At 41.9% G+C, this 13,645-nt stretch overlaps 1 protein-coding gene across 2 annotated transcripts in view; it reads right to left on the reverse strand.

The window, feature by feature from the left end:
• Positions 1 to 506: 506 nt before the first annotated feature.
• Positions 507 to 13,645, reverse strand: part of snai1a (snail family zinc finger 1a) — a 30,974-nt gene continuing 17,835 nt past the window's right edge. Inside the window, exons 1-3 of one of the 2 annotated variants that reach the window (XM_046342738.1) lie at positions 3,818 to 4,266; positions 2,724 to 3,233; positions 507 to 1,947 (exon numbers count right to left, since the gene is read on the reverse strand). In XM_046342738.1, coding sequence (XP_046198694.1) covers positions 1,760 to 1,947; positions 2,724 to 3,233; positions 3,818 to 3,893 — 774 coding nt within the window. In that variant the 5' untranslated portion in view covers positions 3,894 to 4,266 and the 3' untranslated portion in view covers positions 507 to 1,759. Of the gene's footprint in view, positions 1,948 to 2,723; positions 3,234 to 3,817; positions 4,267 to 13,645 lie in introns of those variants that run through there. The other variant, XM_046342739.1, reaches the window with a different exon arrangement.

Raw genomic sequence — 13,645 nt, forward strand, 5'->3', positions numbered from 1 at the left:
GATCTTTGTGCTACGATGCTTTTGGGAAACCCACCCCTGAGCACCATGGGAACTTAGACTCTCCTGGCTACACAGACTGACTCACTGTCTGGGCTACATAGTAGGAGCTTCAACTCCCTCAACTAAGGAAATACAGACCTAGAACAAGTTTAAATCAGATGAATGTTGGCCAACAAATCTACTCTCTCTTTCACACACACACACACACACACACACACTGTTTGCACAGTGGCTGCAGGAGGCGGTGGCAGGTGGAGAGATGGAGACATTGAGCCAGTGTACGCAGTAGTCCTTGTCCATCACTCAGTGTGTTCACCTGCACACCTGCCTCCCACTAAACGTCACAATGGGATATTCAAACTGCTCATTCACTCCCAACAGACTACATTTACAGTTGTTGAAAGAGAACCCTATTCCAATTAACAGTCTCCAACCAAACATGCATATACGGTTGTTGTATTAAGTAGTGCTAGACTCTCCTTCAAAAAAAAAAAGATAAAACAATACTTTTTAAAAACATAAATTATTTTATTGAATGCAAATCCATCAGCTATGAAATAATTGAAATAGAAGTGAAAAACACAAACACAGTAAAAAATAAGACTACATACAATCTGGACACCGCACTGCAAACCATAAGGTTTAGAAAATGTAAAATTCACCTCTTTACAGCCAGGGCTGTGAAACCGTGCCTCTATGACGTAAACATTTTAGACAAGGCATTTGGTCCCCTCCTTCCCCACAGTTCTGACTGTTTGATGCATAATGGTAAAACTACCAGCTGAGGCAAGAAGACACATCTTTGGTTTAGAAAGAATACATTTCACAAAACAAGTTTATATCTTACAAAAATGGCATGGGAAAGACTGTTCTCTCCATCATTGTAGAGAACAATGGCAATAATTAACACTGTGGTAACCTGGAGTGCACGGCTTAGATTATCATTCAGGAATTAAAACGACATTGAAAGCTGAGAGCTTCCATAAGGAATAACAACAGAAACAAATGGCTTTATCCTGTCTTTGAAACACATCAGATTACATCTGGGCTTGATGTAGTCAAAGTAAAAGCTTAAGACGCACCCACTAGAGACATGCACACAAAGGGACCAACGGACCCCATCCTCTTTGTGATGATGACATACTTCCTCTTTCTGGGGGAGGTGGAAGTCACCTGTTATCAGCCCAGTGAAGGTCAGGGCCAGAGCACCTGTTAGCACCTTGTCTATCTACACCACTCTACCAGGGACAGCTGTGTGTGTGTGTGTGTGTGTGCGTGTGTGTGTCATGCTGAGAGATGTATCTCACACACGCACCCCTACCTCTCTCAGCAGCTGTGTCTAGGCCACGATGATCCTGAACTTGTCTGGCCAGGACAAAGGCCGGGATAGACAAAAACAATGGCACCACTAACCCTCATGAATCCACTACTGTATATGCGGAAAGAACTAAGTTGGGACTGGGAGAATGGCAGGAGTACAGAGTTACTTACAGTCCAAAACATCTACCAGACTTGAAATGGGAGGAGTTTGAAAAATGTTCTTCTTCTTTAAATGAGATTGAAACTGAGATGGCTGTGGAAGTTCCATCCAAAGAGATACGAGTCAGGGTCAACTTCCTCTCCTACCAGTTAACGGTGAGTTAATGGTCTCTGTTGGCAGATTGGTTCAGGCTCCTCTGGTCTTGCTGGTGATATGAGTCTGTAGACTCTCCTACCGCCCTGAGGTGTCTGTGGGGAAAACTCCATGGCCCCTTCCTGCTCATGCTGTGGAAGAGGTGGAGCAGCTGACTGCGCTGTGTTTCTGGAGGAGGGACATGCGGCTGAAGGTACGGGAACACACGCCACACTGGTACTTCTTCACCTCAGCGTGGGTCTGCAGGTGCGCCCGCAGGTTGGAGCGGTCGGCGAAGGCACGGTTACAGTGTTGGCAGGAGAACGGCCGCTCACCTGAGAAGGAGGAGATGGTTGGAGGAGCATTGGATTGAGATGCATGACACGAACTGTGTGATGTTTCAGGGTGGCAGGTAGCCTAGTGGTTAGAGCGTTGGGCCAGTAACCCGAAAGGTTGCTGGATTGAATCACCAAGCTGACAAGGTAAAAAGCTGTCATTCTGCCCCCTGAACAAGACAGTTAACACACTGCTCCCCGGTAGGCCGTCATTGTAAATCAAGAATTTGTTCTTAACCGACTTGCCTAGTTAAATAAAGGAACACATTTAAAAATTGTAAGCCTGTGTATGAGACGGGTTCTGTGAACCTTCGCTTTGATTAGCAATACACACAACTACATCAATTTGGCTGTCTCGGAGCTCACCAGAGGGGTTCATTAACACCTCAGTGAATACAGCTCATTTAAAGGGTAATATGAATCTGGTGTCAGGATCAGGACCACACTTGAATTAACATGACTAAATCAGTGCCAAATTAGATTACTACTTTCAAGTTGCTGCTGGTAGTAAGTGGGCCGTTTGAAAGCTGAAAGATTCCTTATGTTCTTTGTCCCCTTCATCACAATGTTATCATGCATTCTGTTGTCTCACAGAGTAGCCAATGATAAGATAATTCTCAGGGAGTCATTGTTACAGTGTGGTAGAACACAATGAGTGATCAATACAAAGCCCTTTGGGCTTGTTGGTCAAACTGCAGGTGTTGATCTAATTAACTGAATAATTGCCCCTGCCTTCTACCAAAGTAATATCCAATGGAAAGTGTGGGAGTTCTTACCTGTGTGTGTGCGAATGTGGCCGCGCAGCAGCCAGGGCCTGGAGAAGGCTTTCCCGCAGGTGGGGCAGACACAGGGTAGTGTGTGCGAGCGGATATGCATCTTCAGCGCCCCCAGGCTGGTGTACTCTTTAGGGCAGTGCTTGCAGAAGAAGGCTGGCCTTGCTGCAGTGACTGGGGCCACTCTCTCGTCCTCGGTCAGGCCATGGCTCTTGATGCCTGTGCGTTTGGGGCGCTGGGGGGGGTGGTAGGTGTCTGTGGGCTCGGGGCTGGGTGGGTCAGAGGTGCGCCCCTCATCCTCCTCCCCACTGCTACTGGCACTGCTGCTGAGGCTGGATGGGGAGCTGAGGTCCAGGGGACCAGGGGTGGGAGAGGCATCAGTGGGGGATGTGGGGACGTAGAGGGCTGGAAGGAAGCTCACGTCCCATACCAGTCCTGTTGTGTAACAGGTGGCAGCTAAGTTATTGTCCCCTGCTGGAAGCTCAGCTAGTGGGTACCTCTCCAGTGAGGTGGCTGAGGGATGAGGAAGAGGGTTAGGTTATAGAAATTCTGTCAGCTGTGCTGTAAATGTTACTGAGACGTGTTCATCATGGACATATAATTAAATGTAACTGGAACACAACATAATGAATAGATAACATGAAGTTTGGATAGGCCATATATTTTCAACTTGTAAAGCAACAACTGCCTGTCAGGTTTCTCTGTGATATCTTTATAAAATTCTAGAGCATTTTACACCAGAAACATTAGAGATTCAACCAAGCTGAGATTTCATGGGCCATTTCCTCCCACGTATTCACATGGGGTAGAAAAAAATGTATTGCAGCTCTGTGCAGTTTAGGGGGAACTACTTTTTTTTTTTAAATTTTACAACGAGCCTACTTGAAAAAAATCGAATATGATTTGTACAGGTTGCCAACGTGGAGACAGTTTATGTTTGGGCAACACAAGTAAAAGTGGATCAAGTAAAACATATCCCCAGAGGTTTATTGTAAGGAGGAATAATAGAGAAAACAGATGGTTACCTATTCTGTAATGTTTTATGTATTTATGTAATGCATTCTACTTCATACAATTAATAAAGTAAAGCTACTCACCATTTTGACACTCCAGTTCACTATAGTTGGGTTTTTTATTGGCGAAATACTTTTTGACCAAGAAAGACCGAGGCATTTTTCCACTTTGCGAAATTTGTACGTAAAAATATCCACCAGTCACGGGTTCAAACTTTGGAAATAGACAGACGTCTACGACTTAGACCCACATGAGAATAGCGGAATATAAAGAATAATATATCGTTGAAACTTATAGTCTACCCGTTTGTCTCAACCTGCTCAACTGTGGACCACTGTGTGACTGTCTAAATAACGGACGGTCTCCAAAATGCTGCTCTGTCCTCTGCTGAAATACTATGACGCCCTGAGGGCAGACCCCACCTCCGCATGAGCGCAGGATGAGAACACTCGCTTACCCATTCCTAAACAAAAACATGTCCCCCAAAGCGTTCACCCGGCCTTGATCGCATTGACCTGCAGATAACACACATCACGCAATAGTATTGGCTATTCCAATTATGCAAATTAAACACTTGTGCATGAACACGTTGCCCTATTTGCTCCCGAATGGCGCAGTGGTGTAAGACACTGCATCTCAGTGCTCGAGGCGTCACTACAGACCCTGGTCCGACACCCGGTCGTGATTGTTCTTTAACTGACTTGCCAGGTTAAATAAAATTACTTTATTTATTTTTATTGAACCTTCTATGGAGACTTGCGCAACCCTGTCATATCAATATACATACAAGCATTATTGTCTTATTCGACTTCAAGACAATAATGCTTGTTCTTTAAGACGTCAGTATGTCTAAAACAAAAGAATGATGGTTTGGTGTGTGCCGATTCTATCAATGCTAGCCTACATAGGCGCGGTAGGCCAGGTCACATAGGGTGCGACTGGCCTTTAATGGTTTTGTTCAGCATTTTCAACATGCAATATTTGGATAAAAGACCCCTTATTCAGATACGAAAATTGTTTTAGTATTGTGTGAATACTAACTACTGTGTGAATACCAACACTTGGCAAGAATGCATTATGTCAAGACAATACACCCGATTTACCGGTACCAGTGCCTCATTTGCTGCTGGTAGTTTCATGACGCCACCTTTTGGGTGGAAATGGTATCTGAATCAAGTTCAATATCAGCAGGTTTCAGTTCGACAAGTTCACACAAGATGTCCTACCTGTCCCAGACCTGCTGTTTTCAACTCTCTAGAGACAGCAGGAGAGGAAGAGATACTCTGAATGATCGGCTATGAAAAGCCAACTGACATTTACTCCTGAGGTGCTGACATGTTGCACCCTTGACAACCACTGTGATTATTATTATTTGACCCTGCTGGTCATCTATGAACATTTGAACATCTTGGCCATGTTCTGTTATAATCTCCACCCATCACAGCCAAAAGTTGACTGGCCACACCTCATAGCCTGGTTCCTCTCTAGGTTCTGTCCTTTCTAGGGAGTTTTTCCTAGCCACCGTGCTTCTACACCTGCATTGCTTGCTGTTTGGGGTTTTAGGCTGGGTTTCTGTACATCACTTTGAGATATCAGCTGATGTAAGGTCTTTATAAATAGATTTCATTTGATGTGATGTCCTACATCTGCATTGAGCTTGCAGGTGTTTCAAAAAACAAGTGTTTCAGCCTAGCTCAGTGCTTTCTGTTGGGGCAGCCAGTGTAAATTACAGAGCCTAAGGGTTGGTAATGTTCTCTAGTTGCACCATGATTGGCTCAGTGCTCTGTCACTCATGGGGACAATATGTCACTGCAAAATCTACAGGGAAAGCTCGAAAATGTAAGCCCCTTAGGTGCTGCCATAGACTTACATTAGAAGTTCCCATCCAAGAAAGCTCAAGGACATTGGCCACAGATAAAAGGATGTCAAATCACGTTATCTAACGTAGCTTTGATTGAACTGATCCTGACAACATCATACTTTCAATATCTCAGCTACCAAGAGCTAAAGCTCCTACCTAAAGATCCTTGACGTCATATTTCAATCTTGTTTTTTTCAGAGTTCGCAGTTGTCTTGAAAGCACCATAAATCCAGAGAATGCCAGACTTCGATGACAAAGTTTAATGACAAAATGTGTCCACAAGAAGGACCGCCGCGCCATCTTCCTGTTCTAGTGAGCACAGCACAACAAGATGAGTCCAAAAATGTCTTGTATGCTGCTGCATAAATGATGTAATATGCCAGGGAGATATGTATACTGTAGCTAAAAAAGTAATACTAAGTGTTTGTTGTGTAGTAAGATGTTAGTAGCCCATGTGCCTCACCCTAACAATTTGGTGCCTTTCCCTCTCATAGCTTAGCATACTGTTCTGACTTGGTGGTGCACATGTAGCCTATAGCCTGTTTTAGAGAAATCTAATTGTCAAATATTAGAAGAGCTTTCATTGTCTGCTTATATGCCCCATTTATTTATCCAATGGTTCTGACTTGGTGTACAGGGAGAATACTGTACGAATGGCCCATGTTCTGAATTCTGTACATTTCAAAAGTGTAAAATGAAACAAAGCCAGAACCCATACGGCCATTTCTTGTGGCTAAGATCAGGGACAAAATGTTGTGTTGTGTACAGATGATCTTAGTTTGAGGTTAGGGTTAGGCATAAGGTTAGCAGTGAGGTTAAGGTTAGGGTTAGGTTTAAAATCAGATTTTAAGAATTGAAATTGCAGAAATAGGCGGGGTTTTGCCATAATTATGACTTTGTGGCTGTGGTTTAAGATACTTAAGTAAAAATACTTTAAAGTACTATTTAAGTAGTTTTGGTGGTTCTGTACTTTACTTTACACATTTTTTTTACCACTTTTTTTTTTACATCACTACATTCCTAAAGAAAATAATTTACTTTTTACTCCATACATTTTCCCTGACACCAAAAAGTACTCGTTACATTTGGAATGCTTAGCAAGACAGGAAAAGGGTCCAATGGACTCACTAAACACACACATGCTTCACATAATTATTATTATTATTATATTATTTGTAAAGTATGTCTGAGTGTTGGAATGTGCCCCTGGCTTTCTGTAAGTAAATAAAACATACAAGAAAATGGTGCTGTCTTTGAAATGATTTGTACTTTTAACTTTTGATACGCAAGTATATTTAAAACTAAATACTTTTAGACATTTACTCAAGTAGTATTTTACTGGGTGACTCACTTTTACTTGAGTCATTTTCTATTAAGGTGTCTTTACTTTTACTCAAGTTTGACAATTGGGTACTTTTTCCACCACTGGTGGTCAGTAGTGTCAACCCCTTCCACCACTGGTGGTCAGTAGTGTCAACCCCTTCCACCGCGGATGTGTAATGCCGATTTCAAAAGATACAATTTCCCTAACAGAAGGATTTTGGTGGGGATTTTATTATTACTATATATTTATTATGCCTTAAGCGGAGCTTGGGGGGAAGGGGGCCTCAAGCGGATATTTTTCATTATTATTATGTCCAACTCACGAGGCCCCTTGATGATGTAAGACCTGAGGCAATTGCCTCTTCTGCTCTTCTGTGTGTGTGTGGAGTATAGAGGCAAATGGAGTATAGAGGAGTGTGTGGGGTATAGAGGCAAGCTGTCATCAAGGAGAACGGTGGCTACTTTGAATATTCTCAAATATAAAATATATTTGTTTAACACTTTTTTGGTTACTACATGATTCCATATGTGTTATTTCATAGTTTTGATGTCTTCACTATTATTCTAAAATGTAGAATATATATATTTTTAATAAAGAGAAACCCTTGAATGAATAGGTGTGTCCACACTTTTGACTGGTACTGTATGTTTCCGTAAAATTGGATTTTTAGCATTTCTGGCAATGGTTATCAACTGTACTGCAGTGATGGATCGAAAGTCGCAGAAAATTGAGATTGTGATGGCAGCTGCAGAGACGTATTTGGGTGTGTGAGACTTGATGTCAAAAGAGTTGCAGGGTGTGTCAAGGGGTGGTGTCCCATCCTTTCAGGTTGTTGGCCTGCGGTAGGACTAAATAGTGGAGTGGGGTGGTGTAACTTGTAGTGTTAAATGGTAGGGTATTTGTTTATTTATGATTTTTTTCAAGCAAAGTATAAGGGAGTTATACTCCAATCTAGTAGATGGCGGTAATGCAACATTTATTGGATGCCACCCGCCGTTAAACTAATCGAATAATTAAGATGGGCGGGGGAAGAGGCTGCGATACATTTCTAAAGAAACAGTTGCAAAGACCAGCCAGGGAATCAAGAACCGATGCACATCTTTTGGAGAAAAAAAATAGTGCAGGGTTGCAGTTCTAAACCGATGCCTCGTCAAAGGAAAATGCATTGATCAAGGAATCGGTTATAAAACCTCATTCAAAGGACATTTTGGGGTTAACATAAAATCAATGTCCTACCCAAACAGAAATATTCTCCGAATAAAGGTAAACTACGTTTTATTTGCCTCTAGTCTATTTCTATTTAGCTTTAACCTGTCGTATTTGATTCGGCATGTATCCAAATCGGTCCCTTATCAATACAGCTTGCGTAAGTTGTTTGCTGCAAACGGTTTTGTATTTTTGTATTGTCCGTATAAATAACTTATAGAGCCCAGCCCTAACATTCATTCACAAGATGACCTACTGCTGGCTGTCATTTACAGACGCCTCCATTTCATATCAGACTGAGTTTGTCACCTTCACCACACCAGTACGCTTTCATATCCAGTTATTCATTTCAACGTTATTTCTCTGTTGATATAAAGCTAACGTTCAGGTTTTATTTTGTAGTCATCATGAAATTGACTCGTTTAGTCTTGCAGTGGTACCCCAACCTTGTTCTCTGCTCAAGCTGTTTAGGTTTTGAATAGTGACGCCAGTTGCTTACACATGCGACGCTTTCGGGGATGTCGTTTTGTTTTTGGAAGCCACTCCCATAGACCACATCTTTGCTCAATTGAGTAGATGCCATCACCAAGTTCATAAGTAGAACGCCTGAACATCACATGGGTCGTTCCATTTCATTTCAGCAAGCCATGACACTCACCATCTCGGATTGTTCTGAAATAGTTTTTGTAGTTAGATTACATAAAATACGCATTCAAGCAACATTATTTTGTTGAAAGAGAATTTGAACTCTTAAGAAATTAAGCTAATTGATTGAACCCAAATTGGCAATTTCAATGTATAGGATTAATATTATATTCAATAAATATAGTACTCAACATCCGATTTGTACCAAATATCTTAAATGATTAAGAAGTGAGGAATCCAAAGAAATGGTCAAAAGCCACTGGCGTTCCCCCCATAAATGAGTGTGAAAGTACCAGGTTTTGGCCAGTAGATGCCGCTGTTCCTGTTTCTGCCACATACCTTTATCAATTCTGCTGGTCTCTTGTGTTTATCAAATGGATTACACTATTTACTTTGCAATTTTGGGTAGAAAGCCAATAGATTTTTGCTCATGATGAAAATCAATTGTGTTCTTAATCTCACATGTCTAGTAGTCTGAATATTGACGTTGATCTCATCACCAAAAAAATACTCCAAGCCGCAGATTCATACTACTTGTCAAACAGTGAACTGATACCGTATACTGTCCATACAGTGGGCTTGGTGTGAGAATTTTTTTGGGGGGGAGGGGGGGTCAATGTATTATGACAATTTATTTTGAATCCATTGTTAAGAAGCGGTTTGGTCCAAATCAGATGTTGGGTACTATATTTATTGAATATACAAATCCCAAAAGTTGAAATGGCTAATTTGAGTGCAATCAATTATCTGAATTTCTCAGAGTTCAAATTATCATTCAGCAAAAGGTTGCAGGAATGCTTATCTGTTTCTAACTACAGAAACAATTTCAGACTAATCACAGATGGTGGGTGTTATTCTTCTTTCTTGTGCTTTTTGCAGTGGAATGCCTTACTCAAGGGAACATTGACAGATTTTTCACCCTGTTGGCTCTGGAATTAGAACCAACGACCTAACCTCGAGCCTAATACCACGCTGGACTCTGCAGCCATGGGCCTCGTGCCACTAAATCTGCTCGCTTATTATCTATCCCAAAACTGTTCTCATAAGCTGAATGTGGGACCTTGTGCATGATAAGCCCCAGTCACATTGATCAAGGTTTACCATAAGAAACCATGCTTTCTCTGCTTGGGGTGGAGGGGGATTCCCTGCGTGCATGAAAAAAATGGCATAAGTGTTACTTTCGGAGACCGACAATTATAGCCGTTTGCCAACAAACAGCAATATCAGAAAAAGAACACCTGAAAAATGTGTCCTATAATTTTTATTAAAGCTGAAAGCATCTCCACTATATTTGGAGGATTCTATGGGGATGCTACTATACTGTTGCAGAGTATAGACTGCCCCCTCCCCAATAAGTTTAATAGCAGATGGACTCTGACAATGGAGCTCTGCAGGGGGTGCTGATTATTTAGGCCCTGTATATTCATAAAGAGCTCATTGGCCAATCAATGACCGCCATGGTCAGTTGACCTGAGGTTGCATTAATTACCATGGGCCAGTATGGATGTGTGGGGTCTAGACATCACTCCTAATTCATCACTGGGGGGGTTGTTTTCAAAAGAGGATTCAAAATTATAAGAAGAGAATGTTCTTATAGCAGGTTTGAGTTATAGGAACCAGACTTGATTTTTTTTCTAATTTCTTGATCAACCAGGTCTTTGTGAGAAGTATTTCCACAACCAAAGCCTCTGCTGCTACGCCTGAGCCTCCTGCCAAATACTGGAAAGGACAAGAGAGAGAACACAGCTAACGACCTCACAACACCAAATCACAACCAATTCTGAGACCCAGAATCTAAGATAACACTTTGAACAGAACCCAGTCATGTTCCGAAGGCTCACCAGTCTGTTTTTTGGACAAGATGAGGACATCCCTACAGGCCAGAGGACATCCAAGCCTGCGGAAATGCTTGAGGAAGGGTGGTTTCTGGTCAACCATCAAGGTCTGTTTCTCACAAGAAGTAGTGGTTGGACTGTACATAGTAGGGATCGGTTTGCTCTGCTGGACATAATATGGGTAACCCTAGCTCTCGTTCCTTTACAGAAGCTATCAATGAAGTGAGCTCAGTGGAGGAGCCGGTGGTGGAGTGTGCCAATACGTCTATCTACAGATGTCCCTCCAACCTAACTGTCACTGGGGAGAGTGAACCCATCTCAGAAACTGACGTCGGGTGAGAGAAACAGACTGTTGTGTGTTTGACACAGGAAGTTGTCAAAAGCATTTTTACAATATCAATGTTCTACCACTGATTCCACATTTTGATTGTCCGCTTGTTTGTGAACAATTGTGGGTGTGCATTTGTAGGCTTACAATTGGGTCTTTCTCTGCAGCATGTCAGAACCAGAGCTCCCAGTCCAAAGAAGCGCCACCAGCCCCAGCCGAATCATTCGTGAATCAGTGTCCATGGCTGGACAGCTGGCTAAGGTGACGCAGGTTGCCCGTGTCCAGAGGGCTCAGACCCGGGTGGACCGCCGCCACCTCACACGGAGCTGCATCCAGCGGCAGAACAGTGTCTGCCTGAGAGCTCAGCGACACTCTTCCCACACAACCTACCTCCAACAGCCAGGACACCGCAACTTCAGCCACTGAACACCCAACAGCAGTTAACACAAGAACAACAGGAACCTTCAATCTGCTCGCACCACACACACACACACACACACACACACACACACACACACACACACACACACACACACACACACACACACACACACACACACACACACACACACACACACACACCATAAATTGATTGACAGCATGCTTCAGCACAGCGAAATACAGTCATAACTAGTGTAGATTAAGCTATTCCCCCAAATGAATCCTAATCTACCCCAATTGATACAAAACACTAGGCTTGTTAGTCAGAATTGTAACCTGTTCACTGGCAGCTAAAATTACTTTTGAACCTGCACTATATACTGTATGACAAGAGATGGTAAACTCCATATCAAATGAGATACATTTGTAGGCTTGTTAAGTGTCAGTAGCTATAGGTTTCCATCCAAATGGCAACAAATGTAAATGCGAATATTCTAAAATCCGCATAAAAACAATATGCACATTTTCTCACCAGAGATGTTTCCATCAAATTGACTTGTTGCAGATAAGTCTGTGCGTGATGACATAGTGCACATAAAGATACCTTTTGCGGTTCAATTTCCATGTACCAAATAAAAAACTACAAATTAAATGGTTTCCATCGCATTTAACTCTACTGATGGTTTTCTCACAAAAGATATTACAATATATCCGCAGAACTCAGATTGTGGGCTTTTGGCTAGAGCGCATGTATAGTTTACATGATGAGACTATTGAGGACAACAGATCGAGATTATTTTTATTTTTAAAACGTTAGACAAGCATCGATCATCTTGTCACCAGAATAAGATCCTCGATATTTATCGGAAAGGAGCAAACTCATCACCTTGCACTTTCACCACCCTGTGAAGTTCATCACAATTTATTTCATCTGTAGCCTAATAAACTGTCGTAGTGGGAGGACCACACAACAGGCTTTTATATCAATATTTAAGCATAAAAGCATTTCCACTGACATTTCTTGCATACTTAATTTTACTGACACAAAAAATATCTTGTCTGGCGTATTTTGTTTAGTCAACATTTGGAAAGTTTACCGAAAAATGTTCTGTTTCCATCGGGCCTGTCATGACATTTTTTAACCGACAAACATTTTACTCACATAAAAAGGTTGGATAGAAACCTGGCTAGTGACACGCACATTTCTGTGCAAAGCCTATGCAAAAGAAATATCTAACATATGTTGAGGGAAATGAAAAGGTATTGTATCATTACATGTACAGGATGTATTTTGTCAGATTGTCGTGTGGGGGTTAAAACATTTTATATAGCAATAAAAACAATGATGACCTACCTACATGATTGCACCATTGTTCCATTATTCGATTATAATGCCAAAGCTGAGGTAGAAATGCAAGATCTGGGCTATTTGGTGACCAAATAGTAATGTTATCCAATTTTTTAAATGTTATGTGAAACAGTGTGAAAGACGGTTATAAAAACAGCTGGGTATAGTAAATAAAATAAAAAAGGCTGATCATTTGGATAATGAATGGCCAATCTGATTGGCTGAGTAATTATTAACCCGTTTGTCATTATTGAGGTGTTGTAAATTCAAGGAAGTGTATGGAACGCCGTTTAGAAGTGCAGGTAAGAGTGATGCTAGTAATGGAGAGCTCATTAAACGGTTCCACTAGATTAGTAACATAGTGGAACTGTTTTTGTGCATCTAAATGATCCCTGTCTGAATATAGACAAGATGTATCTGAGTCACCTAGCAGTGGTCAATCACAAGTTGTTGACAAGAGCTTTGATGGCTTACCTCAGTTGACCATGGATGACACATTGACCAAAGCCTAAAATGGAAACTTGGTTTGGAAGCAACTCAATGCCACTTACCTGATGTGAAGAAAATCTTGCTTGTGTCAACCACAAATTGCCACACGTACAGTTGCTTTTTATCCCACCTTCACTATGTTACCTTCAAATCAAAATCAAATCAAATTTATTTATATAGCCCTTCGTACATCAGCTGATATCTCAAAGTGCTGTACAGAAACCCAGCCTAAAACCCCAAACAGCAAGCAATGCAGGTGTAGAAGCACGGTGGCTAGGAAAAACTCCCTAGAAAGGCCAAAACCTAGAGAGGAACCAGGCTAGGTGGGGTGGCCAGTCCTCTTCTGGCTGTGCCGGGTGGAGATTATAACAGAACATGGCCAAGATGTTCAAATGTTCATAAATGACCAGCATGGTCGAATAATAATAAGGTAGAACAGTTGAAACTGGAGCAGCAGCACGGTCAGGTAGACTGGGGACAGCAAGGAGTCATCA

This window comes from Oncorhynchus gorbuscha, linkage group LG03 (assembly GCF_021184085.1).
Source record: "Oncorhynchus gorbuscha isolate QuinsamMale2020 ecotype Even-year linkage group LG03, OgorEven_v1.0, whole genome shotgun sequence".
Lineage (NCBI taxonomy): Eukaryota > Metazoa > Chordata > Actinopteri > Salmoniformes > Salmonidae > Oncorhynchus > Oncorhynchus gorbuscha.